This window comes from Nelumbo nucifera, chromosome 6, assembly GCF_055504915.1.
Source record: "Nelumbo nucifera cultivar China Antique chromosome 6, China Antique-T2T, whole genome shotgun sequence".
In the NCBI taxonomy this organism is placed as follows: Eukaryota; Viridiplantae; Streptophyta; class Magnoliopsida; order Proteales; family Nelumbonaceae; genus Nelumbo; species Nelumbo nucifera.
This window is the reverse complement of record NC_142654.1, coordinates 27810680-27838195: the sequence shown is the minus strand read 5'-3', so window position 1 is coordinate 27838195 and position 27516 is coordinate 27810680. Positions and strand designations below refer to the sequence as shown.

General features: G+C 37.5%; 2 protein-coding genes across 3 annotated transcripts; one reads left to right on the top strand and one right to left on the bottom strand.

Moving 5' to 3' along the window:
• Positions 1 to 6116: 6116 nt before the first annotated feature.
• LOC104598550 (YbaK/aminoacyl-tRNA synthetase-associated domain-containing protein) lies at positions 6117 to 20678 on the bottom strand. 2 transcript variants are annotated; one of them, XR_735397.3, is made up of 6 exons: positions 20235 to 20670; positions 18534 to 18611; positions 18380 to 18464; positions 14368 to 14456; positions 7009 to 7222; positions 6538 to 6675 (listed from the first exon to the last, which is right to left on the bottom strand). XR_735397.3 is itself a non-coding variant. In XM_010260674.3 (5 exons), the coding sequence occupies exons 1-5, from the start codon at positions 20529 to 20531 to the stop codon at positions 6535 to 6537; spliced, it is 690 nt and encodes a 229-aa protein (XP_010258976.1). In that variant the 5' UTR covers positions 20532 to 20678; the 3' UTR covers positions 6117 to 6534. The 2 variants fall into 2 exon arrangements, 1 of the variants encoding a protein (XP_010258976.1); XM_010260674.3 differs by lacking the exon at positions 7009 to 7222 and having other exon boundaries at positions 6117 to 6675; positions 20235 to 20678.
• A 118-nt stretch (positions 20679 to 20796) lies between these two features.
• Positions 20797 to 27507, top strand: LOC104598552 (spindle/kinetochore-associated-like protein). The gene is made up of 9 exons (XM_010260675.3): positions 20797 to 21022; positions 21117 to 21241; positions 21359 to 21471; positions 21562 to 21640; positions 25681 to 25748; positions 26046 to 26151; positions 26250 to 26279; positions 26605 to 26718; positions 27200 to 27507. The coding sequence occupies exons 1-9, from the start codon at positions 20926 to 20928 to the stop codon at positions 27275 to 27277; spliced, it is 810 nt and encodes a 269-aa protein (XP_010258977.1). The 5' UTR covers positions 20797 to 20925; the 3' UTR covers positions 27278 to 27507.
• Positions 27508 to 27516: the final 9 nt, after the last annotated feature.

Sequence of the window (27516 nt, the reverse complement as noted above, 5' to 3'; positions counted from 1 at the left end):
TGGCCTGTGATTCTAGGTCCGTTGTGCTAAAACCCACCATTTTGTCAAAAACATTGACTTGGTCAAAAACCGTTTGACCAGGTGGTTCAACTGTTTGCTCATTCGATTTAATCACTGGGTCACGAGTTGTACACTCAATATGTATGCAAATTTCTAGTGGCCATAACTTTGCACTCTGATATATGGGTGAAATTTTTTTGATTTTAGATAGTTCTTTGAGATCTATGCATCTCAAGGCACCTTGCCCCACTATTTTCGCCAGAAAAAACCCTTTTTTGGGCCTCAAATTGTAATTTTACAGATAAAAAATGGATGTATATAACCCAAAGAAAAAATGGTTTGGCCTTTGGATCGGTTTTTAAAACATTAGGTTTGACTAAACCCACCTAAACCAAGACTGATTTTTATTGGGTTAAGCATGGTTGGGCTGGGCTGGGCTCAAGCTTAAAATCTAAGGTCCCATTTGGTTCACTGGAATAGGGGTCTAGAAGCGGAATCAGAATGGGGTTATTCTGATTCCAACTGTTTGGTTCAACGGAATTGAAATCTTATTCCCATTCTTGCTGAAATGGTATTCCCCCATTTGATGGAATAATCATTCCCTATCTATCTGAACCAAACAAAGTATAGGAATGAACTATTCTGATTCCAATTCCAAAAAATTCCGATTCTAACTATGAACCAAGCGGACCTTAAATGTTAGGATGGCCATCAACCCAACCTTCCCAAATTGCATTCCTAGGTCTACATAATTAATTAAATAGGAATGTTGTTTGTTTATCTTCACATTATATATGTATGTTGGTAAGTGTATTGGGGTCAGGCTTAAGTTAGGATCACATTGCGCTCAGGACTACCCAAGGGCTATCTCGGGCTCAGCTCAGGAAGTGGAATAACCAATAGTTCTATGCCAGACTCAAGTCAAAGATAAAAAGAAAAAAAATAATCCAATTCTCAGTTGGGCCCGCCGAATTTGCACCTTAAATTTGACCCAACAACTTAGGTCATCATGACCATTCCGGAATTGGGGCCCACCATTTAATGGTTCCTTAGTCCTTACTCGTTACTACAGTAAGGGGTGGCAACAAATACCCGACATGCTCACCCCTTTATTAACATGATCTGGGTCTACACACCTTGGACCCCACCATGTATAAATGGGACATATATTTAAGACCAAATAGGAATTTGGCTCATCCACCCGTAAGAAACGGCCTATTAAAAGTTAAAAGGGGATAGAAGGGCCAAGGGAAGAGCTCTAATTTGGAGTAGATAAAAAAAAAAAAAAAAAAAAAAAAAAACATAAATTGAAATAAATAAAAAATGATTTAAGTTTTATGAATCAAAATTGGATATGACGTAAGTACTAAAAATAATGGACATGATATTAAACAGAAGGGAATGGCAAAACAGGATTTATATAGCCGACCCCATATAGGTGAGACAAATATAACCGACCCACGACCTAACTAAAAGTTATGGCTGTTTTTTGGAATCAAAATAAATAAATCTTTTCACTTTGTTTCAAGAGGACACATGCCACTGTTTCGAGAAGACACGTGTCAAGAAAAATACAATGATTTTGCTGATATGACTGCTTTCTTTAAACCACTCAATCTAATTCAACTCAACCGAACAAAGCCTCGTCCACACTATATGGGGTTGTCTACATCAATCCTATTTATGTTCAGTTTCATGTTCATTAATAAATTATGGGCCTCAAATTCATATCCATTTTCCTTTGTCTCTAGTTTAAGTTCAGTTTAGACTCTTCATCAAAACATTACATCTATATTATATTCTAAAATGCAGTTGTTCACGTCCGAATGGGAATGGTCATGGAATTAATTAGGATTTACGATTCTGATTCCAATTATGAACCGAACAGACAGGAAATGAAAGCATTTTCTTCTCCGGAGGGGAAATGGGGGAATGTCACTCCACCAGAAATAGAAATGAGATTTTGATTTTGCCCAATTAAATAGTTGGAATCAGAATAGCCTTTTGTAATCTCAATTCCGGATTTTTATTTTTGCAAATGAAAACGAGCAGTAAATATAATATAAGCATATTTTATAGGGATAAATGGACTGCAGTCCACCTCAGAAATCTGAAATTGCAGCCCCCTCCAGTCTACTAGTAGCTCCCCCTTATACCGCATCTTGCCCGTGAATTTGGCATCAATCCATGGGATAGGATTCATCTGACCTATACGGTGGGATCAGATTTCTGAGGTGGATTGAATTATAAAACCCCCCCTTTTTTTTTTAACATAAACCCACGTCTCTTCTACCACTGAGAAGAGTATAAATACAAATATGTTCAGTGCAAAACAAACTGAGCCTAACATTGAAGTTTTGTACTCGGCTGTAAGGACAAAATTACCGACAAGGATATCTAAATTTTGATTTCAGCTGCGACTTCCATATTTTGGTAACAGGGACATATGTGTCATTACACTATGCACGCTCAAGCACTTTGAGATATTTTGCATCCCTTCTGTTGAGCAGTAGTGTATCCACCTTTAAGTCTTTAACCTATATACAAAATTAAAATAATGAAGCAGGTTATTCGAGAAAAAAGGTGGGCAAAAGCAAGAAACAACGAGCCAGAACCCCAATGTCGCAGTAAAATCTAACACAGACAAGAAATATTGGAGCTTCTCGATAGAAGCAAACGGGGGCATGCAGCAGGCTTCTCTATACCTTCTTCTTGGCTCTGTTTGTTGTTTACCATCTACATATATTCACCAAAAGGATCTAAATTGCTTTTCCCTTATGGTGGAGGTCCATTTTTGGGTCCCAACTGACTGTAAATTTAGAGTAAGAGGAGACAATGGAGGCCATCCATATCTGCATTTTGCTTCTCGCGTCTCATCACAGAAACATCTGCATGTTCTCTGGAGGAACCTATTTAATCACCTGAGAAGTCTGCATTTAATGCTCTTGGTACAAATACTAGCTACTACCCCCTCGACACACAATACGCAAACTAAACGCTTAAGGTTATCATCAACCGACAATTACCTTTATCACCATGTCTATCATGTCTTCTCTTCTTCCTTTCCTCCTATTATGTTTATTCATTCTGCATGCATGCAAAGCTCGCCATCTCGGGGTCATTCACAACGACTCAGCTGGACAAGCTCACCTTTCTTCTAGCAAGGTTGGTAGCTGGGGAATGCTTTTGCTTTTTCATCACGATCTTTTTGTATAATTTGATGACAATTCTTGAAAAATAGACACATCTAAATCTCTCTCTCTCTCTCTCTTATAAGCTTTTTTCTATGTTCATTTGATGCAGGAAGCAGAAAAAGCAAGAAAAAATAAGACTTGGGTTTCATCAGAATTTAAGCCTTACCGGTCACGGGAGCTTCGAGCAGGACAACAAAATCTGACAGTCGGCCATGGAAGAAACAAAGCTGATGAGAATGGAGATGTTGGAAGTAGTCAGAGGCCAAAGGATCAAAAGGTCCTCCTTAACAAGGTCAGAGGAAGGAGGACACGAAAGACTACTACTTCAGGTGTTGCAGAAAACAGCTCTCTTGGTTCGGTTTCATGGCGGGTACCTCATGAGAAACAGAAAAAGCATCCTGGGTTTGACCAAGACTATGCTCCACCCAAAACACACCCTCCCACTCACAACTGATGAACCATGTCCCCCATATTCTTACTTGTCACCTTTCTTTTTCTCTGTCACTGATGATGTATCTTGTTATATTTAACATCCTAAAACTCTGAAAAACATTATATATATGATGTAGAACAGGAGTCTTGTATTCTTAGTGTTCTATCTTCTTCTCATCTGGTTCTGCAACAGGCGATATTGATCATGTATGCATTGAAGTCGATGTGGAGCAAAGTGGAAAAGCAGAAGGGATTTGGGAATTGATGTGGAGGAAGGGGTAGTACAGATTATCTTGATCATGTTCTGTTGAGGGCAAGGGTAGATTTTCTAATTTCGATACCTTAATGTATGCATGCATGCATGTCGATCGATGTCATGTGGGTATGGTGCGTGCATGTATATGCATATTCGTGGGAAGCATGTCCTTCCATGGGTGCATGTATATATATGTAATATGAAAGGGAATTAATTATAAAAATGGTGTGGTTGTGTGTATATATATACCATGCATGGAGATGCTTGTGGGAAGTGAAAAGGATGATGATATATACATCTATGTTGGTTTAACATGCTTTCATTTCTTCTATGCTGGTCTAGACTCTTGTACGAACAAATCAAACAACAAAACTAGCTACAGATTCTAATTAAGAAAGCTCAATTCTTTCTATTGAAGCCCACGGAAACCGACCAAGCATCAAGGAGATCTCATATATAAGGGGCCCCGGTGGAGTCATAAAATCTAGGGCTGACAAGTGTGAGAAAATGGGTTCTAAGTCTGAGAAGTTAGGTATGAATCTACAGTACACCCCTCCCAAGACGCAGAAAAGGCCAGACCCAGCATTGACCAGCATTGGGTGGAAGGCCTTATCTATCAGATTCAAAGAATAATATAACATGGGCGAGGGCCCTATCTTCAAGTTCTCCTATTTAATGAGGCTGTGAATTAAGGACGAGACGTAAGGATGCATGGGGCCTGCGGTAGTTGGTTCTTAAATGGGGGGCGGCAGTTACCTGTTACTCCCATCTTTGTTGTGTATCGACGGTTACCCGTTAGCCCGTTAGTTAGTTGGCACATTGCATCAGTTAAATCCGTAAGACCATAATGTTTAGGGAAGTTTCAATGAAGCTCAGATAGTAAAGTAGATGCTTTTTCAGCAAGGTTCAAAGTCTGGATACGTCACGCAATTCAAGGGGTCATGTTCTTAGGGGTGTTCCACAAATCAACTGTCACATCATCAAATTTGTATAGTTTTTGTCAAGTGGGGCGGTTGTTTTTTAGTTTTCAAATCAACCATCTCGTAAATGCCCCATTAGATTAAAATTTTAAGTTACAAGAATTGAACTGAACTAGGTATTGATGAGTCTGGATTTGCTATTTACAGCCCCACATCTGGAACATCTCATGTATTTGTATGTTGTTATTCATGGGAGATGTTTTTAATATATACATGGTGGGATGTACTGTGAGGCGTGTTCTGTGAGGAGCAAGTAGTTTGAACCTTGATTTTGCAAAATCTATCCAGCTTTTAGAAACAAGGCTATAGAGTAACTGTCTCATGGAAATATCATTTTTGCAGTTGCAACAAAAAAACCTATGTCAAATTTCCACTTTAGATTCTATCAATCAAACTGGTGGCAAATTAGATAAATTATTAGTGCCAATTTTTTCTCTATTTTTTTAACCCCAAACTTTACTCCAAGTGGAAGGACAGTGACGTTAAAATTATTATCAAAAGTGAGATAAAAAATTAGAAGAGATGACAAAGCCCTCCTTACCCCAAGCCCCAAAAAACAAGAGACAATTCAGTCATTCAAAACCATCTGATCATTCTGTACAACTCGGAGCCTGTGGATACCTTGTCAAATATCTGCCACCGACCACTAGACATTCAAAAGCCAAGCATATGGAATGGACCCACCTTAGGCTCTGTTTATTCCTAGTACAAATTACATTGCACTGGTCAAATGCATGAGTCCGAATTCTTGTTTACTTTTATTTTAGAGGTTCTATATTGGAATTGAAGTAAAATAACATAACGGTCACTTTATATGAGAAAAAATGAAAGTGGATGAAATATAGGATGGTGGTGATCGCAAAATTTACACTGCCAATGAGTCAAATGAGACAAAAATGGAAATTTTGCGTCAGTCAGGGATATGATTCATAGTCAGACATAGATGGATACATGCAAATCTGAACCGGCAATTTGGCACTACAAACAAAAGAACCCTTACGGTTTGGTTCACTTCTTTTACTACAATTGATTAAAATTCCCATTTGCCACTTGTTACCATAAAAGCAGCAGCGCAAAGACAGTCAAACGGATAAAATATTACCACTTTTACACCTTTGAGTTGCTTGCGGTCAGTTTAGATAGAAGTGGGTTGCAAATGCATGCCAAATTTTCTTCCAACAGCGTATATTAATTGTTTATTAGCTTTTTTTTTTTATTTGATTTTGTGATTAAAATATGGAGTACATAAACAAATAACTGAATGGTCCCATCCCATAAATTCCATACCTTGATTTTTTTTTTTAATTTCAATATAAAAATGAACTGATCACCAGTCACCAGGGGCTCCTAGGCTCTACTGGACTGGTTTCCTGGGCGCCACATTCAAAACCTAACCAGGATCAGTGGCTGCTACCATTTCAAGAATGTCTCCCAAAAACGTCTAAAAAACTGATAATTTAATCAAGTTTCGACATCCCAAAAGTAACAGTTGAGGAAAATCGAAAACAGAACTTCCTGCTGTAAGAAAAACAGACATCCCCAACTTCATTTCTCATCGAAATCCACAAGCCCGTGAAACGGCATTTCCCCGATGTGGTTTTGTGGGCAGGAAAACACGCCATTTCATTTCTACCAGACAGTCCTGCTACGTTCTGAGTCAACAATATTTTTTTTAAGTACTACAGCTGACAATGAAGGGTTTAACAAAATTGATGAATTGAGAGGTCCTGATCCCCAGCTTCAGATCGACCTCTCCACCTCCCAACCAGAAGAAATCGGGATTAAGCTTTACTATTGCTTCGTCCAAGATTACCTGCAATCAACCAAATCGTTTTTTAATCAAATAACTATATCATAAATTATTAAAATCTGATCATGTAGTCACGTTGGTAAACTTTATGCGGTGAGAATGTTTCTACTTTACAAGTACATTTGCTCCGCCGCCCCACCCCCCACCCATATTGCAGGGGTTTATTTTAACTGACACTACCTTTTAAAATCGAAAAATATTGGTTTAACAGTGTTTAGGAAACCTTCGGTCCTTGTTGAAAGATCTTGGCATTCTCTTAACTTTACCACCTATTATTGAGTGTGATAATGTCAGTGCATCTTATCTCGCCTCTCATCTAGTTTTCCATGCACGTACCCGTCACATTGAAGTAGATTTTCATTTCCTTCAGGATTTGGTCCCCAAATGTGCTCTCCGGATACAGTACACACCTTCAATGGATCAAATTGCTGATGTATTCATAAAGGCCTTGTTATCTCCTTGGTTTTCTTCCCTTGTTAACAAGCTTCATGTGCATCCTATGCCCATTCATTTGAGGGGGCGTATACTAAGGATAAGAGTGACACGTCACCTACAGATAACATGAATTACAACAACCTTTCATCAGATAACTCCTAGGTTTACTCGATGTAATCTCTCATGGTTTCCTTATTGTAATTGTACTCAAACTCTTTTGACAGTATTATATAAATACAAGGTTCTGGGTGGACTGTTACCACCTAACCATTCTTTTTCAATTCCAATTTGTTCTTTATTCAAACTCTAATAACCCCATACTACATGATAGAACCAAACATATTGGGATTGACAAACACTTTGTGAGAGAAAGGATTGTATCTGGAGATCTCTGCATCCCTTGTATGCCCTCTGCAAGAGAGCTAACCAATGTATTCATTAAGGGCCTCACTAAAGCAAGATTTGCTGAATTATTATTATTATTATTTTGATAAATAGATTTGCTGAATTATTATGCAAACTGGAACTTATATCTGTGGGCTTAAGTTATAATATGTAAGTTCTTTTTATTTGAGTGGGCTGGGCCTTAAGTTCCTTTTATGTATTTCCATTGCCGCTGCCTAACTAGGGGCAGACAAAAAGAATCCCTTTCATCAGTTCTTTCTTTCTTCTTCTTGCTTCTCTATTCAAATCTGAATGTGAACAACTGGGAAATTGGCTCTATGGAGGAGCTGTTGCAAAGGTTGTATGGCAATCAAGTGAACCTTTCTACAGCAGACGGCAGGGCATGGCTGTGGGAGAAGTCTGGGAAGTTTTTGGTGAAATCCTTTTCCTGATCATTTGCCAGCAATTAAAGAAGCAGAGGTCCCTGTTCACATAATCTGGTGCAAGAACATCCCTTCAAAGGTGGCATTTTTTGTGGACTCCTTATCTGAATAGAATACTTATTAAAGATAATTTGGTAAGAAAGGGTATGGCTGTATTGTCCACCGAATAAGTGGATCACCTTCTGTTACATTTTTTATCAGAAAAATGAGAATTTTATTCAATTAAGAGAATTAAATACAGAATTACAGCAAGTAGAAAGCAGACATTGTACCAGAAATTGTTACAATAAAGCCCAAAAAAGCTGTTGCTTTTGAACTCCCTGTTTGGCTAGAGAATCAGCCATTCCATTTGCAGTTCTCCTGATCCATGAGAACAAGGCATTAAGTTCCATTGCTATGCTTACTATCTCCCTTAACGGATTTCTATAGATCCAAGGTACTGATTTACCGCTTGAATTGGTCCAAGACATCACTATTTTTGAGTCCCCTTCTACTTCTAAGTTCTTAAGATCTGCTTGCCTGGCAAATTTTTGAAGGGATGGGAGATCCATCATATGGATGGCCGAACCCTATAGGAAGGTTGGGCAAAATTTCAAAAATTTCTTTACTCCCATCCGGGAATCCTATTCCCAATTTAGAAAACTACATTTTCAAGGTTCGTTCTTGTAACTAAACCAGACCAAATCTGAAACCAAAATTAGGGAGAGATGTACCTGATACGGAATCCACGCAAGAATGCTCCTCCCAACGTAGGTGTTCACGCCCAAAGAGTGTACCAAATCCTTCCTCCACTGAAGATGACACAGCTTAGGATGAGGCAGGATCAGCAGGTAGTTCTTCACCAAGAACTTGTGATTCTTCAGCAAGAACTGAATGGGATAGTGAGCACAGCTTCTAAATTGTTTCTTTTGGCAAGAAACAATATCAAGATCAATTCTTGATCAAATCCAAGAATTGGAGATCGAACAGGGTCCAAGAACTGGAGATTGAACAGGGTAGGGCGGCAGGTGCAGGAAGAAAAAGAACTGAAGGCAAGATCAATCTAACTGAGTTGCCTTCTCTCGGTATTGAGTGAGTGTGTTTTTTCAGGTCTGCCCTGCTCTCTTATTTATAGCCTTAAAGAGACAACTTCCTAATCTCATTAGGAGTTTCTTGATCCAAATCTTTATTTGGATCTGAACTCTTTAAGTGATAAGGATAATCTCTTATCTTATCTGCAGATAAAGATCAGCCTTCCTAATCAAATTAGGAGTTTCTTAATCCAAATCTTTATTTGGATCTGAACTCTTTAAGTGGATAAGAGTAACCCTCTTATCCTTATCTGCTGATCCAAACCCAGAACCACCCCTATTTAATTAATCCAATTAACCCAGTTCGAAATGGGCTTTTAGGCCCATTAAGATTTCAGGCTCACTTCCTATTTAATGCTAGCTAGCTTGGCTCTCTTTGTATGGCGTGGGACCCTATCATTGATCTACATATCAGTCACATGGGTTCAGCCTAGCCTCTGTTACAAGGCCTGTCCGAATTCACTGCTGAATACAATGAACCCCTGAGTCCATCACTATGGGCTCTTAATGGGCCCAACATTTACACTAAATGGTCCTTAGGTCCATCCATCTTATGAAGGCCCAAGGACTGTGGGAAGATGCAAGATTAGCCCATCAGGTATAATCCTCAATGGTCTTACACTTAACCTCTCAGCCCATAATGATCAAACACTGCCCGACAAGAGGTGCAGTGCTGCACTCTCTACTCACATGGATCATAGGAATTAAAACCTTTTGCAAACATTTTGAAACCATAATATATTTTGCAAAAACAAATTTTAACGATTGAAATCAACTACCAGCAGTTTAGATTTCCATCAGAGAGAATGCATCCCCGATCATTCACTTTGTCCGACAAAGGGGATGATCCTGTCACTATGATCACCCACTCAGATGAATTCTTGGATTGTCCCAACATACCTAGGTTTTGACCCCCTCTAAGGATCTCACTGATTGCTATATCAAAGGCAACCCAATTCAACACCTAGTACAGTATCATAATCAAGTCTATGGGTTAGGTGTAACATTCCAATTTTGCCCATCTATCTCCAAGGTCCAGGGCAATACTGGAATTTTGGTCCGGTTCAAGGTTTCAAGAAAACCCACACTACATGTACCTTAGGTCTCACCCTAGCAACTGAGACAAGCCACCCCAACCAACTTGGCGGTACATCAGTGCCAGCCTTGGCAGGATAAATCTCCCTAGATCTATCCAACGGCTGTGAAGATTCTAAACTAACACGAGTCTCATATGTGTCTAGTTTAAGGGTATTACACAGAAACACACCATAATAACATGAATCGAATATGTACTTTATTCATTTACAATAAATGTCATAATGTACATCATGCTGATTGGAGCTAAGGGCATGCACTGTCTAACAGTTTTAACCCTTGTAATAGAGCCAATACTTTACTTGAGGAATCTCTGGTCACACCACCAATGCTTGCCATACCCGGGTTTCCTATAGAGGTCCCATCAAAGTTCAGCTTAATTTTGTTGGCACCCGAGGGCTTCCACTCGATCACCTTTCTTTCTTTCTTTTTTCTCAGCAATGTGTGTGGCTTCATTCCATCCTCTTACTATATTAGTAATTGAGAAATTTGAAAGAGCTGGATTGATTTCACCCAGTGTGCAACTTTTATCTTTATGGCCCCCACTAGATCTTCTTTTGACCTATACTTCTTGTTGAATATTCTTGCATTCATTTCCTCCCATATAGTCCACATCAATACTTCCCTTACTGATTTGCAAATAACCCTCCATCTTTTTGTTGGCTGCCTTAGAAAGTTTGATCAAAGAGGCTTTCTACATTCTAGGAGTACTCCATTGCAACCAAAGAGAGAGCAGAAAGATTCCCAAACAAAAAAAAAAAAATACAAAAAAGCCAATGGATAAAACAAATGGGGTAGGGATTCACCACTTGCAGAGCAAAGAATGCACATATGAGGGTAGAGGCATTTATTTGGCCTCCTTTTTTGAAGCATGTCACAAGTGTTCACCTTCCCAAGAAACACCTTTCAACATAGAGCTTGAGTTTTTTTGTGGAATGGGCTTTGCTCCAAACCTCTTTCACCGGACAGTTTCAAAAAAAAAACACTCTTTCACCAGGAAATTCTCACCCCCAACAAGAGTTTCTACAAGAGTATTGAAGAAAGAAGCATAGGTAAAAGTGCCGTTAGAAGAAGCAGACCATACTCTAGTGTCCTCCATAGATTGAACCAAGAAATCTGACTTAAGATTGTCAAGCAAACAAATAAGGGACTCACACTCATTATCCCTCAAACCCCTTCTGAAACCAAAATCCCAACTCAATCTAGAGTGAGAAAAGGTGATGAAATTTGAAATGGGTTGTAACTTGTAGTTAGAAACTGAATAAAGATCAATGAAAAGGGAGCAAAAGGGAGTATCACCCAGCCAAAGATCTTTCCAAAAAGGCACCCTAGAACCACAACCCGCATCAAATCTGATGAGATTAAAAAAGGTAGGATATACCTCTTGTATTGCTTTCCACAGAGAGCTCGAGGAAGATGTGGGGGCTATCTTTGCATCCCAGCCATTGTTAATCAGCCTACGAATGCTTTCTATCACCTTATGCCACAACTTGTCTCTTTCCAATGTAAACCTCCAAAGCCACTTTCCTAACAAAGAAGTATTCCTGTGAACTAAATCCTCCAATCCTAAACCTCCCCTTTCCTTTTTTTTGCTGACTTGTGCCCACTTTACTAGGTGATCCCTCTTTTCATCCCCAAGTTCCCAGATGTCCTACCACTCTAGTTGGAATTCTAAAAGTTGATAAGAAATAGATTGGTAGGTTTGTTAGAGTTGCTCTAATCAGGGTTATAATCCCACCTATGGATAAATAATTCTGTTTCCAAAGTGCCAACTTCCTTATATACCTCTCCACCACTAGCTTCCAAAAGACTTTTTTGATTTTGGATTCCCTTCCAAAGGCAACCCTAACTACTCCAATTGTCATTGTTTGACCTCAACCAAGAATCTCAGTTAGCTCTCTCAAACTTTCATCTTCCAAGTTAATCCTTGCTAGGGGTGGGCACGAGCCGAGCTCTTCACGAGCTATTCGAGCTTAGCTCATGAAAAGCTCGGCTTGGCTCGATTTCAACCGAGCTTCGACCCGAGATCGAGCCTAATAAAGCTCGGCTCGTGAGGCTCGCTAATAATAATAATAATAATATTATTATTATAATATTATATATAATAAAAATATTATAAATATAATAATTTTATTTTTATATATAATAATAACTAAATATTATAATTCTTAATTTTTTAAATATCAAATAAAACAATATATATATATATTATTTTTATAAAACATTTTTCTCAAGTCGAGCTAGAGTTGAGCCTAGCTCTAGCTCAAGGTTCTAGCTCGAGCCTCATACTTCCTTGGTGAGCCGAGCTCGAATAGCTAGCTATTTGGCTCAGCTCGGCTCGACTCGAATCCACCCCTAATCCCTGCCATACAACATTTTCCCCAATTTATCTTCAACTTGGAAAATGATTCAAAGGAAGTAATGAGCTCACGCAAATTTCTTATACACTCTTGATTACCTTCCTCACAGAATAAAATGATGTCATATGCAAACTGCAAATGAGTGACTGTCACCTCAAGTCTTCCTACCCTCCATCCTCTAAACAAATTTCTTTGATCATCCTACTTGGGACATCAGCAATTTAAGTGAAAAGGAAGGGGAGGGGGGGAGGGGATTCCCTTGTCTCAATCCTCTTTTTGCTGGAAAATAATATCTAGCCACACCATTAATCATGATCAAGTCTTCCTACCCTCCATCATCTAAACAAATTTCTTTGATCACCCTCCATGATCATCCTACTTGGGACATCAGCAATTAAAGTGAAAATGAAGGGGGAAGGGGATTCCCTTGTCTCAATCCTCTTTTTGCTGGAAAAAAATATCTAGACACACCATTAATCATGATCAAGTACTGCACTGAACTAAGGCATCCCTTCATCTAGATCTTCCACTGCTCCCTTAACCCGATTCTCCCCATAATTTCTAGAGGAAAAGACTAGTCCACAAAGTCATAAGACTTCTCTAAACCCAACTTGCACACCAAGCCCCTCCCTCTCCTCCTCCTCTTCTTTGCTACACATTCATTTGCTACCAATACCTGGTCGATAATCCATCTTCCTTCAACAAAGGCACCTTGATTCTGTGAGATGACCAAAGGTAATACCCTTTTTAGGAAATCAACAATTAAAGTGAAAAGGGGGAAAGGGGATCCCCTTGTCTCAATCCTCTTTTCATTGGAAAGTAATCTCTAGCCACAGCATTAATCATGATCGAGTACTGCACTGAACTAAGGCATCACTTCATCCACATCCTCTACCACTCCCCTAACTTGATTCTCCCCATAATTTCCAGAAGAAAAGATCAATCCACAAAGTCATAAGCCATCTCCAAATCCAACTTGCACACCAAGCCCTTCCCTCTCCTCTTCTCTGCTACGCATTCATTTGCTACCAATAACTGGTCGATAATCTGTCTTCCTTCATCAAAGGCACTTTGATGCTGTGAGATCACCTTCTAGTTTTTCTAATTTCCTCAAGCTATTTGGGTGAAGGTTTTGGGCATGTTTGCAGTTAAGGGGTGCTATCCTCAATCAGTGGTGGATTTCCTAAAAGGATGGAGGCTTGATGGCTTGATACCTTGAGTAAGAGTGTAGAATCATTTAGCATATGATTCCAACAACAGTTTTCTTTGGAGGATTATGGCAGGAAAGAAACTCCAGAATATTCAAGAATAAGGCATCTCCGATAGGTAAGGTTTTTCAAATGATTTTGAGCAGACTGCACTCATAGGTGGCCACACATAAGTCTTTCAAAAGAAAGAATCATAGTACATGTTTTGTGCATGAGAATCTTTTTTTGTAAATTCCAAGGGTATATCATGCTAATTCTTCTGGGGCAGTTCTTTTTTTTTTTTTTTTTGGTTATCTCCCTTTGTACAGCCTCTTGTTGTACAGAGATTTTTGAGATTAATGAAAGTTTACCTTTTTCTCAAAAAAGAATCTCACTAATTTTGCTTTAGTTAAATTGCTAAGTATTACAGTTTAGTTCATAAAAACCACTATTTTCCTGTAGCTCTAAAAGAATATGTATATCATATGTTTCTTAGTTTAAAAAGGTATTTTGCAAGATAGAGATGTATAATTATCAATAAGAAAAAAATATGGTAATATCAGTTGATTAGCATCTTCCATTGAAGCATATCTGGATGAAGTTAGAAAACCTTATCTTAGCGGTTAATATTCACTGCAATTATTTACCATGCATAAAATATAGCACAAAGAAAACTATGAATTTAAAGCACTAAGTAGTAGAAGCACAGAATCTTAATTACCGGAATATCTGTTTTCATGCCAATACATGTCACACCATTGTGCTCGTAACCAGTCAACTTCACTGACTGGTCCTCAGGTGCAAGCCTCACTGTAACAACAAATAAAATTTTAACCATTCACATTTCCAAGGTTAAGATACAGTGGAAAGGGTTCTGGAATCTTTGGAAGACTTCATGCCCATAAAAAATCATCAAACAATTAAATTGAAAAGGAATAGCTCAAAGTTACAGAAGTATGATTGTGAAAGGAACAGATACACATGCGCATGTATATAAGACCAATACCAAACACCACTGATAAAAAAAAAAAAAGAAGACCAATACCAAACACATGGATGGCTGAACCAATAAACCAGAAACTCATTTCCACATAATTTAATGTGACCTTTTCTTTATTGGTATAATTTAATGCAATTTAGACAATTAACTTTCTTGTTAATACAAGGAAATGATTTTAAATAGGACAATTGAAAGAATTGACAGATATATACCAGGGATAGAATTCCTTTAGTGATCAAAATGAATGAATGATAGAGAAAGAGAGAGAAAGAGAGAGAGAGAGAGAGCAAAGGTGCAAAAAGCATTGAATGCATATAAGACCTTGGTACAGGCCAATATCTAATGCTTATGTCACAGAATTTTAGTAACTTTTTTATCACTCTGTCTATTATCTGTATATGTTTGTCCATTACCTGAATGCTTTTGATGAAAACCAACTTACAAAGCTGAAAAGTATTCCTTTTACAAACCATTGGCTACACATTATGTATTTAGAATGGGGATAAGTATTATGTCTAATCTGGGACTGACAAATTTTCTAAGCTATATTAATTTCATGTCCTTGATAGGAAACTGATTTATAATGCAAGTAATGAGGTAATAGCATATGGCTCACTGCCTTGTTATTTTCCCATAAATATGGCAAGAGAATGGAACTAAGGCTTGCAAATCTGGAAGGTGTGGATAGGTGAAGCTACAAAATCATGATGCATAAGCCTAGATGTGGTGAAGATAAGCCTTTTGAGCAAATCATTTCTTTGTTTTTTCAGAGAGAAGTTAAAACGAGAAATGGATAAATTTGAAAGGGATGGTAGAATCCATCGTATGGACACCAAAATAGTTGCGGAATGGGTGGGCGAATTTCAAAAATTTTCTACCTACCTTTCAACTGGGAATCGCATTCCCTGATTTTAGAATCAAGATTCAAGGATCCTACTTGAACCAGAACCGAACCAGATCTGAACCAAAAGAGAAGGGAGTGATTATACCTGATCCAAAGAAATAATATCTCCCAAAGTTGGTGTTCACGCCCAAAGAAGACACCAAGATTTGCTCCTGCTGAAGATGACACAGCAACTGTGGAACAGAACCAGTAGAGTGCGTCCTACACACTGAATCCTTCACAAGAATCCTTTGGAAGACAATGAGCACCAAACTGAATCAGCATTTCAGTAAAGACTGATATCAAGAACTCTTTCTTGATCTTTCTCTGACAGAGAAATCGAACTGTAGTAGACAGTGGCGGCTGCAACAGAAGGAAGCTAGAGAAGAAGATGGCGAACTGCTTTTTTTTCTCTAGGGTTTCTGAGATCCTATCTCAAAATTGCAAGGTATGTTGTTCTTTTTTTCAAAAACTCCTAGGGTTCGAATTCTTGTAATTGTAATAAGGTTTCCTCCAGTTGCTTAATGATTAAGAAAAAAATCTCCTGATCATATCAGGAATTGCCCTTATCCAAATCTATATTTGGATTAGAACTCTTCTTAATCTTATCTGCAGATTAGATAAGCTTTTGGGCTCATCCTAATCTCAGATCCGCCTCTTAATAATGACTGATCAAATCAACCCAATTCGAAATGGGCTTTAGGCCCAATTAGGTTATGTGCTCAAATGTCTTCCAAACTACTGCCCAGTTGGGCTTCTTTGTATGGCGTGGGACCCAAGCATTGATCTACACACCAGCCACATGGGTTCGGCCCAACCTCTGTTACAAGGTCTAGCCGAGTTCAGTGGTGAGCCTAGTGAACCCCTTGAGCCCATCACATGGACCCTATGGACCCAACACTTACACTAAGTGGTCCTTGGGCCAAGCCATCTTATAAAAACCCAGGGATTATGGGCAGGTGCAAGATTAGCCCATCAGGTATTATCCAAAATGGCCTTACACTTAACCTCTCAGCCCATCAAGAGAGGACCTTTCCTTCGGCTACAAAGAACAGTGTTGCACTCTCTACTTACATGGATCCCGGGAATTAAAACCATTTGCAAATATTTTGAAACCATACTTAGGTATATATCATATATATAAATTTTGCAAAACAAAATTCCAACGATTGAAATCAACTGCCGACAGTTTGGTTTCCATCAGAGATAGTGCATCCCCGATCATTACCATTGTCTGACAAAGGGGCTGATCCCGTCATTATGATCACCCACTCAGATGAATTCTCAGACTCTCCTAACATACCCAAGTTTTGACCCCCGCTAAGGATCTCACTGATTGGCATATCAAAGACAGCCCAATCCGACACCTAGTGCAGTACCATAATCGGGTCTAGGGATCAGGTGTAACTTTCCAGTTTTGCCCATCAATCTCCAAGGTCCAGGGCAACACTGGAAATATGGTCCGGTTCAAGGGTTCAAATAATCATACACTGCATGTGCCTTGAGTCTCACCCTAGCAACTGAGACAAGCCACCCCAACAGTTGGTAGCACACCAGTGTCAGACTTGGCAGGATAAATCTCACCAGACTTATCCAACGGCTGTGAACATTTAAAACCAACACAAGTCTCATTAAGTGTTCAGTTTTAGGGTCTTACACAGAAGTATACCACACAACATGAATCAAACATGTACTTCATTTATTTACATTAAATATCAAAAGTACATCAGAATTGATTGAAGCTAAGGGCATACAAAAACTGTCCAACAAAATTAGTAGAAAAATAATGGACTATAGCTTGTATGGGAGATAAATACATAGACTCAACCAGTTAATAAAGAAAATAAAGTTAGGATCTGGAAAATGCTTCAATTAAGTTTCACCTTTTTGTTAGGTGACAAACAAGGGCAAGGCCTGAGTCTCATGAGAGTTCAGAAACAAACTGAAGTTTTCTGTAGCAGGGCAGGCTTCTGTGGTACCCACTAACAGAGGCAATCTCTTAAGAGAATCTAGATTCTATAGGAGATTGATGGTGCTCAGGTAAGAATAGTAATTGGTTCAAAAGACAATTTCTTTATTTTTAGGATATGGAGTGCTAGTTTAATAAATAGTACTGATATCTGACTATGATTTGATTTTTTATTTCTAATGAGTCTATAGTAGGTATCAATCTCTTTAGTAAAAGACTTTAAGTTGTATTTAAGTTTTAGATAATGTCTAACAGTAGTCTAGAGGAATCCACATTGCTGTCTTGGACCTCAAATAAACATGTCTAAAATACATAGACTATTTTAACAATATATGTATATGTTAATGATATGGTGTATTATGCACATATCATATGAAAATAAATGGACTTATTTGCCATTGTTGCCTAATTGAACTTGGGGTCTTATGACTTTGCAACTACTTCATTATTAGTGCAAGAACCTTTATGCTATTTATGTAGGCAATCCTTGCATAGATCCCCCTGAAGGCACCTATTCACCTAGTTGATGCATTAAAAATCATGTATGCCAGTTTATAAATAATTTACTCAATTTAACTCAGCCTTAATTCCAACTAATTATGGTTGGCTACATGAACCTGTCCTTCCACTTTGCTCTATCAAGAGCCATGTTTTCTATCAATTGCAAGTTCTTAGGTCATTTCTTAGCACTTTATCCCATGTTTTCAAATTACAAATAATAACGATATTTAGTAGAAAAAGAATAAACGATCTAAGAACTTGCAAGTGAAAATAATTCAGTAACTCCAAATGTTCAATAAATACTATTGATCCAATGGCATTTTAAATATATTAGACCAAACCATGCCTTAAGTTTAAATCTTGTAATAAATGCAACTTACAGTTGAATTTCTTTTTTGGTATCTTGCCATTGTTGAGTGAGTACAGAAAGTTTTTTACTGTTTCAGCATTAAATCTAGCAGTATACTGCAAAAAGGCAATGTTAGAGAGACAAGACTTTAGGCAAATGAATAACTGATGAAGTGAATAAAGCACCTGGACTACAACAAGGTAGTACTTTGAATTATTCCGATCGCTACAATCAGTAACACTTGCAGGGGCCTGTGTGTTAACCTAAAAAGAAAATATCATTCATGGTAAGGGAAACCAAGATGAGCTATCATAAAAAGGTAAAAAGTTGGAGAAAAATAACTTAGGTGATTCATAAAAGCAATTATATTGCTACAACACAATGGGCCTTAATTTGATTACATGGACTGTTAAAACTCAGGTGGTATGTCCTGGCCCATCAGAAATTGTAAATTTTCAAGTCAATATGTGGATAATAGTTGAAAATGAATCACATGCCTAAGTACGGAATTCATCCATGGTCCATAGGCAAAGGAAAGATCCAGACCCGGTTCCAAGAAAAAAAATAAAATTCAAGTATTTGCTCTTGGGTGAGGGAAAAACGGAAACCCTATTGATTATGGGAGGTGATGATTTTTTTTTTTTTTTGAAGATTTTCTATTTCTTTGTTACCTCAAATACTCAGGGTAAGGCTTTGTTGAGTTTTCTTGGCATTTGTTCACCTCTTTGCTTCATGTCAATCAATAAAAATGTACAATGTGAGTCTCTCAACTATTCTTGTTGACTATGTCACAAGTTAAAGGAGTGGTTCATGGAAATAGGCCCATTTTATCAAAGAGCTCCATGCTTAATTTCTATGATGAACTTCTCATTCTGATGGAACCTGATATCAACCAAAACTTTATTTTAACAACATAGCTATGAACAATGTCTCCAGGAGTGATTTACAATGGAGAGTTTGCTCCCTTGCAACTTTTGGTTTTGTTTTCAGGTTGTTGATGGTGGGATTTCACAAACATAAATTCTTTCATAAATCTACCACAAAGCCCAATTAAGATTATTATACTTGAATTTAAGTTGCAAGGAGATTTAAGCTTTGGAATACACCAAAAGGCCCTGTTTTCTCATCAATGGAGAATCAGAGTTTAGTCTCTGATGGAACATAAAAAGATTAAAGAGTTTGTAGATCCCATTTTTAACATAAACAAGATAACTTTAAAATTTTATATGTACTAGACTATTACTATGCTGGATATCTATACAGAAAATATGTTCTGATAAAATGATGCATGACAAAAACAGATTATTACTTGATGCAATGGGCACACTGAAGCAGCTAAATAAAAACCACAAACACATACTTTCGTTATGTAAATATTAACAATACTGACAATCTAGAGTTATTTGATAGTCAGGGAAAAAACGAATGGTTATTTACCCGTGTCAAATTATAGGAATCCCAACTACTAGTGGTCCTTTAGGGTGTGTTTGGTTTGATAGAAGATAAGAGAGAAACAAGAAGTTGAGGCAAAGTAAGAAAAATAAGGCAATACAAAAGAATAGCCTCCAAATAGCAACAATAGATGCTTTCAAGAGCTCGAACTGTCGCAAGTAACCATGGATAATTGCATCAAATAACGCGAACATGGCTAGTTACATCAATCACAAACACCTAAAAAATGCATCGAGCAGACAATCTTCTTACAAGAGTTCACATGGATTCCCGTTGAACTCTACAAACTACACTTCAAATTCAAATAGGCATTTTATGAAATAAGATTAAAATGATTATTCAATTAAAACTGCGGGAAAATTCAACTTTTTTTGATGGGAGGGAAATTCAACATATTTAATCAGAATTAATCAACAGCGAGAGAGGTAGCTCACAAGGACGATGCTCTTGCAGAGATGATGGATGGACGGCGCCTCGAGGATTTCTCTTCTTGCCTCGATAGGTCTATCATAGTAGTCGGAGGGTACCCTCTTGAACAAGAAATCTCGAACGCCATTTGCGCGAAGTATGGCGGATAGACGTGATTCAGTGGTGCCGTCGCTGTAATCTTCTTCGTGGGGTGAGACGGATAGAGCAGCCGAGAATTGCTGTGGCAACAGAGACAGCTCTAATTCGGTTATCCGTTGGAGGATTCCGAGTTGTCTTCTCTCTAGCTCACCTAAAGCATCCATTCTTTGTCTTCCCTTCCTCTCAGAACTCTCTCTCTCTCTCTCTCTCTCTCTCTCTCCCCCCCCGAAGAGGAATCAAACGACCAATTAAAAAGATGCAGAGAACGTGCTTCAAGTTGTGAGGTGTGCCTATTTCATCAGTACTGACGCAACCTAGATCAGACGGTTATGGAGGCATGACCTAAATCGCATACTGGGTCCCACTCCACAACACTTGAGCTGCGTGCCTGCGTTATGTATGGGTATAGTTATTCCAGAGTTTCCCGCCAAAAGAAAAAGACTGGCAGTTCATGACTTTCGAACTAAAAAAAGGGAGGGGGGACCGGGAGAGAGAGAGGAAATCAAAATTACCGAGGGAGAGAGGAGAGAGAAGGGGGAAGGAAAGGAAGAGAAAGCGATGGATCTGAAGCAAGCTGGTTCTTCACTCGATTCTCTCATATCATCCTTCAACACACGCATTTTGGATCTCCAAGAGCTTGTGATTGGTCGCAACAGTTAAGAAAATAACAGTTCTGTAATTCTTTGATATTCGGATTCAAAAATAGAGGGAAAATGCTTTTCTTTTTTGCTTTTGTTCTTCTATCGCAGTGTATCCAGCCACCAGCGTCCCTGATTTATCGGCGGTAGATACGGCCGTGAAGGCAATGGAGTTTCAAGTGCAAGCTATCAAGGATCGGCTACGGGAGGAAACTGAAGCTATCCCGAAAGCAAAAGTATCTACTCATATGCGTTTTTATTTTCCTTTCAAATTAGGGCTTGCAATGACGTTACTCTGTGTTATTGCCTTCTGTTGACCCTGAAAGAGTTGTATTACTTTTTGCTAATTGTAGAAATTAATTGATATGTCCCTGCGTCAGCAAAAGAAGTTGCAGCATATGTTAGCTCATATGCCACCACGCTTGCTAGAGAGTGTGACAGTGTCGAACCGGAACCCTAGTAATTGGTAAATTTTTTTTTTCTTTGCAGAATTTATGCTGTTTCTTCGTCTCCTCTATACCAAATGATGAGCAGATTGCTTATCTACTGGGTTTAGTTTAATGCAGGAAAGCTCCAACCACGACTTCCACCTCGGGTCTTTGAAACTTGATGAGGAGCCTGTGGCATTACCCAAGGTAAAAATTTAATAAACAAATAGAAAGAGTTGGTGGCAAGCCTTGGTAATAGCCAGTGGGCCATGAAATAAGAAGTCAAGCTACCACTCAATTTCTTTCACAATCTGAGTAAGATTTCAATTTTAGTGGATTCGACTGTAGTTTTCACCGCCTTTAGTTGGACCATGATCACTATGTATACATTGAAGGTGCGTGATTTTTGATAGGCAAACAATCAATTTCATTTCACATCAACAAAACGATTATACAAACAATGTTCTAAGTGGTCTAGAGGAAATATAAACCATGGAGTGGTATGAAATTTAATAAAATGTACTAATTTATGGGCAGGTACATTAACAAGAGATCATAAACATATCTAAAATCCACCTTTTTTATCAGAAAACATATCTAAAATCCACCTTTCCAAAGCTAGAAGCTATATTTTTATTTTATTTAAGAGAAAAATCGTATGCCATGAGAGAGAATGTTATCTTGTCTTCAAAGTCAAAATTACTGCTTGAGTGTCAAAATGAATTGTGTCAACTAGTCATAGCTGTTTTTTTAACTATCAACAAAGCTTTGAAGATTGCCATTAATTAACTCAGTTTTCTCAATGAAACACCTACACCAATGTAATAAGAACTCGGGATAATTCATGTAAACTCAAGACAAACCAAAACTAAGAAGAGCAGTCATGCCCAAGTAACCCAGGATTATCCATGTAAACTCAAGAGTGGTTAACCAAAAGTAATAAAGAGGTCAAACAGTCCACAATCCATAGTTGTCAAGGCGACGCTGAGGCGAGCGCCTAGGTGCCCTTTGAGGCTCGCCTCGCCTAATCGCCAAGCAGTTTTCTACTTCCTACTATGAAATACTTTTTTATCCATTCTTTTTTGAGATTATAATTATAAAATAGACATTATTAAACTAAAATAATCATTTTGTGTGTTTATATACTAATTTCTTTTTATTATTTTCTTATTTATTAGGATTTAATCAACACAAACATTGCTAAATGCTGTATTGAACCCTCAGCACATTTTCCTTTTCCATATGTTCTTCTTCTACTACTACTACTACTACTACCAATACTTTTTATTTTCTTCTTTTCCTTTAACAAAAATAAGGGTTCAGCCCCTATATTTTTTGAATTTTATTTTCCTTCTTCCTTTTCTTCTCATGAATATGTTGATTTTCTATACTTAGTATGAAATCTATACTTTTTTATGAAAATCATGAATAATTATTAAAGAAATATGGTTATGGTACCTACGGAACTACCCTAGGATCTATGTTTTCAACATAAAAAATCCATCGCCTAGGCGACAAGGTGCCCCCCAATCGCCTAGCCTCGCCTTGGCGCCTTGAAAACTATGCCATAATCCATCATTGATGTGCGAACTGAATCACCATAGGCAACTTCTCAACAGTCAATGGACTTAATGTTTTCAAACTAATAGGGAGACACCATGATGCAACAGTGTTTCATAGAATTAAAGGAACCTAAAAAATGTTACACAACAAGAGGACAACAAAATTTGTCTTAGCATTATAGGTATACAGTGAGAGAGGTAATACAACTATGGAATTCATATTGGGTAGCTGCCCTGAACATTTTCTGATTATGGGTTAGGTGGCTGAGAAAGAAAGGCCATTCTCAGGGAGTTTGAGATGAAAGTAGGGTCTAGGGACTGCTTTTAATGGAGGTTTCAATTATACATTAAGAAGAAATGGAACACTTTGTCTTCAATCTTATCAAACCAATGTCCAAGAAAGATAGAAATCATTCTTAAAACCATCAAACCCAGAACAAATAATGACATAACCTTTATAAGGCAACAAGAACACAGTGTTCAAGGAAGCTAGAGGGGAAGAGGAAGGAAACAAATATGATTGAGCATGATATTGTTGTAATTCATTGACTGTATTGTGTCTACATAAAACCCAGAACTGGTAAAAAATTGGACAGCTCATTTTATGCATTTGTTCAATGAAAGATAGCCTAAACCTGAATCTTCAATTAAACCACTTGTTCATCAAATGAAATATAGTAATATAAAAAAACAGAGAACAAGTAATTTCATTATACTGCCAAACAACAAAGAAACAATATAGATTTGAACCCCTCCCCCAAATCTTCAGATCATCCCAGTCTAACATGTTACCAACATCAGTGAACAACCAAAAGGGAATGAAAACAAAAGTAAATGGCTTCAATCTGCAAAAAAGGGGTGAAAACGTTACCTCAAGTTTTGGTTCAAACACGCTGGTGGATTTGGCTTCAATATGCAAAAAATGGGATGAAAATGTTATTAGATCTAGGAACCCAATGTGTATTTTATTAGTTTTACAGATGGAAATCCCACACACATCAACAAGAAAGAATGACATGAACACCAGTCGACCAGATCTCACCAGTGGATAGACATAAGAAAACATGAAAGCAAAAGGAAATGGAAGCCGCTGGAAGAGTGGACCAAAAAAACAAAGGGATGGGAAAGAAGGAAGAGTGGACCAAAAAAACTAAACAGCGGGTAAGCAAAGGAAGTAGAAGATGGATCTAGTCTTACCTTTGAACGAAACGGCCGGAGAATTTATTGGAGATCCAACCGTTGGGACAGGTGGAGGTTGAAGAACAATATTCTCTCAAGGCTCTGTTCTGAGAAGACCCAATAAATTTTCTCAGTAGAGTTTCTCACTGCGATTGCACTATTTTGGTGTGATCCCTCCTACTCGATTTTGGGATCCTGTGCCCCACATTTTCCCCATCCCATCCCCCGATTTCCCTCAAAACAAATAAAGGAAAAGGAACATTTTTGGAATATTATTCATCAAAAAAATATTTTTGGAATATTCCCTACTTCCCATCCCCATCCCACAAACCAAACAGAGCCTTAAATCATTGTTGTTGTTGTTGTTGTTGTTTGTGGCAAATCAAAGATGATGACTAGTAAAATTTATCAAAAAATATGATGACTAGTAAATTCCCCAACTTCTTCATAGTTGACTCTTGAGATGAGTATATATGAATGGACTGGTTTTTGCAGGTCTGAGTTAGATCTTATCATCCTAAATCTTTAATACATAACAAAATCCAACCAACTTTGGCAGTTTTGCATATAATTTAGATCAGAGACCAAACAAGAATGGAATCGAAATATTACAATTTACAACTTAGTAATGCACCTTTGATACATAACAGAATCCAACCAACTTTGGCAGTTTTGCATATAATTTAGATCAGAGACCAAACAAGAATAGAATTAGAATATTACCATTTACAACTTAGTAATGCACCTTTGAGCAGTTCTTTGGCACACATAATAAGAAGTTAAATCTTTTCTGTAGTCTATTCTGATTCCTGAGGTTTATGTATCCTTTGTTTCTAAGGCATGTAGTCCAAAGATCCAACATTACCAGTTTACCACCTGGTATATCTTCTATTTCTGTTCAACAAATGTCCTTTGCCATTTTCCCCCAGAACTTCTCCCTTTGTCGCTGCAAAGTTACATGGGAAAGAAACAGAAATCAGCATGCCATCTAACTTAAAACTTCTAGATGATTTATAGAAAAAGGTACCATGGTAGAACATGAAAGTATCTAATAGGAAAAAGATTCTCCTCAAAACTATTTTTGTATTTATGAAAATTTCCACCTTAAATCTCAACATGAAATGACTAACTAGTTCTGATATCAACTGCCAAAAACTAGTTTAGTTTGTAAAGTATGGGGGAATCAAATTCCACTTTACTACCATTAACAATTAACTACTGAACCATTATTTCCATAGAAAAAATAAATAAATAATGACCTTTATGCAACTGACTAAATTTAAGAAGACTATAAATCTACCTAATAATGATAATATATTTAAAATTTGAATTTCTGGTTGGATATATTGGTCATTGAATAATTGAATCAGAAAATCGGGGAAACCGGGGAAAACCGTTATTGTTATCAAACTTGTTTTGGTTGGGGTAATTTCTCAATTAGTACTTCTGATTAAGGATATGTTAAGCATTTTGTTGGCTTATTCCTACAGCTTTTTTTTTCTGCAGGAGAAAAAGGGCCGTGGTTCTGCACCTCTTTGGTATGTTACTGCAGAAGAACTTGATTCTTTGTCATCGTAAGTACATCATCCTCCTTCAGAGACTTGAATGGTAAACATAAGTTAGTATATCACCATAATTGAGTACCCAAATTCACCTTTTAGCCATTTTGTTGGACCCATCTCCAATTCTTTATTTGCGTTGTCATCATCATCATTTAAGCCTTGTCCCAACTATATCCTGTTTTGTCATTCTACTTTGTTCAGTGCCATACCCATTGATCCAATTCCTCATTTACATTAATTCTAAAATATTTGAAGCCCTTCTTAAACTTCCAATCCAATAACTAACTACAAATTCTTGATGATTTTTAGTTATATGAGGGGAAGACTCACACTGGACAAGGTGAATGCAGCTATCAATGACATGGCTGCATATGCAGAGACAAATGCTCAACTTATTGCAGCTCCAAAAAAGAAGGTCTTATCTCCTAACTCTTGTTTTGTCTCTTTCTATTCTGGTATTATTTGCTTTCTGGTTTTCAATTTTACTGATTATGTTTTTCTGTTTCCATGTAGTTGGCTGAAGGTTCCTGGGAAAAGGCCCTTGTAAGTTAGGCAATTGAACTTAAATGATCTAAAATTCCTTTTTTTGTTTTTCATTGGAGGATGAACAAGCAGATTTGGGTACTATATCAAATGTTTACCCAGATTTTGACACAATTGAACTTGACCTCCATGTTTGAGTGGTCTTGATTTATTATATGCCAACACAGTTTCAACACTATGCATGAGTACATGACAGGATTCATATGCTTGGACCTCATACAAAATGTAGCTCGTTAATTATTCATTAATACTGATTTTTTAACTATTTAATCACTAGGTGGTGATTTCTGAAATTGATTCCTAGTTTCCCATGGAAAATATGCAGGAATTAAGAGATATAGCAATGACAGAAGCAGTAAAGGGGAAGCACTTTTTTCTTGAAAGTGACATAAAAGGACCAGCACTGAAGCTTGATAACACTGGAAAAGCAATTCTAACTGTGAGTTTTTCTTTTCTCCTTGTATGATGGATGATCCAATGGTTTGGTGGATATGACATTATCATATTTTAGCACCTAACATGCAGAAAAAAGCATAGTAAAGTAACCATGTTTTATTTGTTTGATGTCAATTGTCATGCAACATATTTTTTGGGATTTTCATGATCTTGACACAGTTCAAATATGTTTCAACATCCAAAATAGATAAGTATCAATTCAATCAGAAAAATATGTCATGCAACATGTTTTTTGGGACTTTCATGATCTCAACCAGTTCAAAATTCAAATATGTTTCAATATCCAAAATAGAGAAGTATCAATTCAATCAGAAAATTTATTCTAGTTCATGCAAGATTGACTAAATCTAACCTTATTGAATTTGAAACTTATAAAATATGGACTATATTGTTTATTTTTTATGTACTGGCAGAGGATGCCAACCTCATAGCAGAATCTAAAGTTTCCGTTATGTGTTTGGTAGGTCCTTCGCCACCTTGGTCGAATAAGTGAGGCAAGAATTGGGCATCACCGTGTTATCATCCTCTCAAAGCCCCAGTGATTGACTCATTTCATTGCAGCATAAGGACCTAAAAATCTTGTGTACTTTTCTTGTTCATTTTGTTTACTGATGTTACAAGCTCAAGAACTTAGTGTGGATATCAGTAAATTGCAGAAATTGCAGGTATATATAGGTGGACAATATCAAAATGTAGTGGAAACCATATGGCATATTCCGGAGAAATTAATTTCACTATTATATATTAAATCTCAAAGGACCAATTTTGAGCACATGAAATT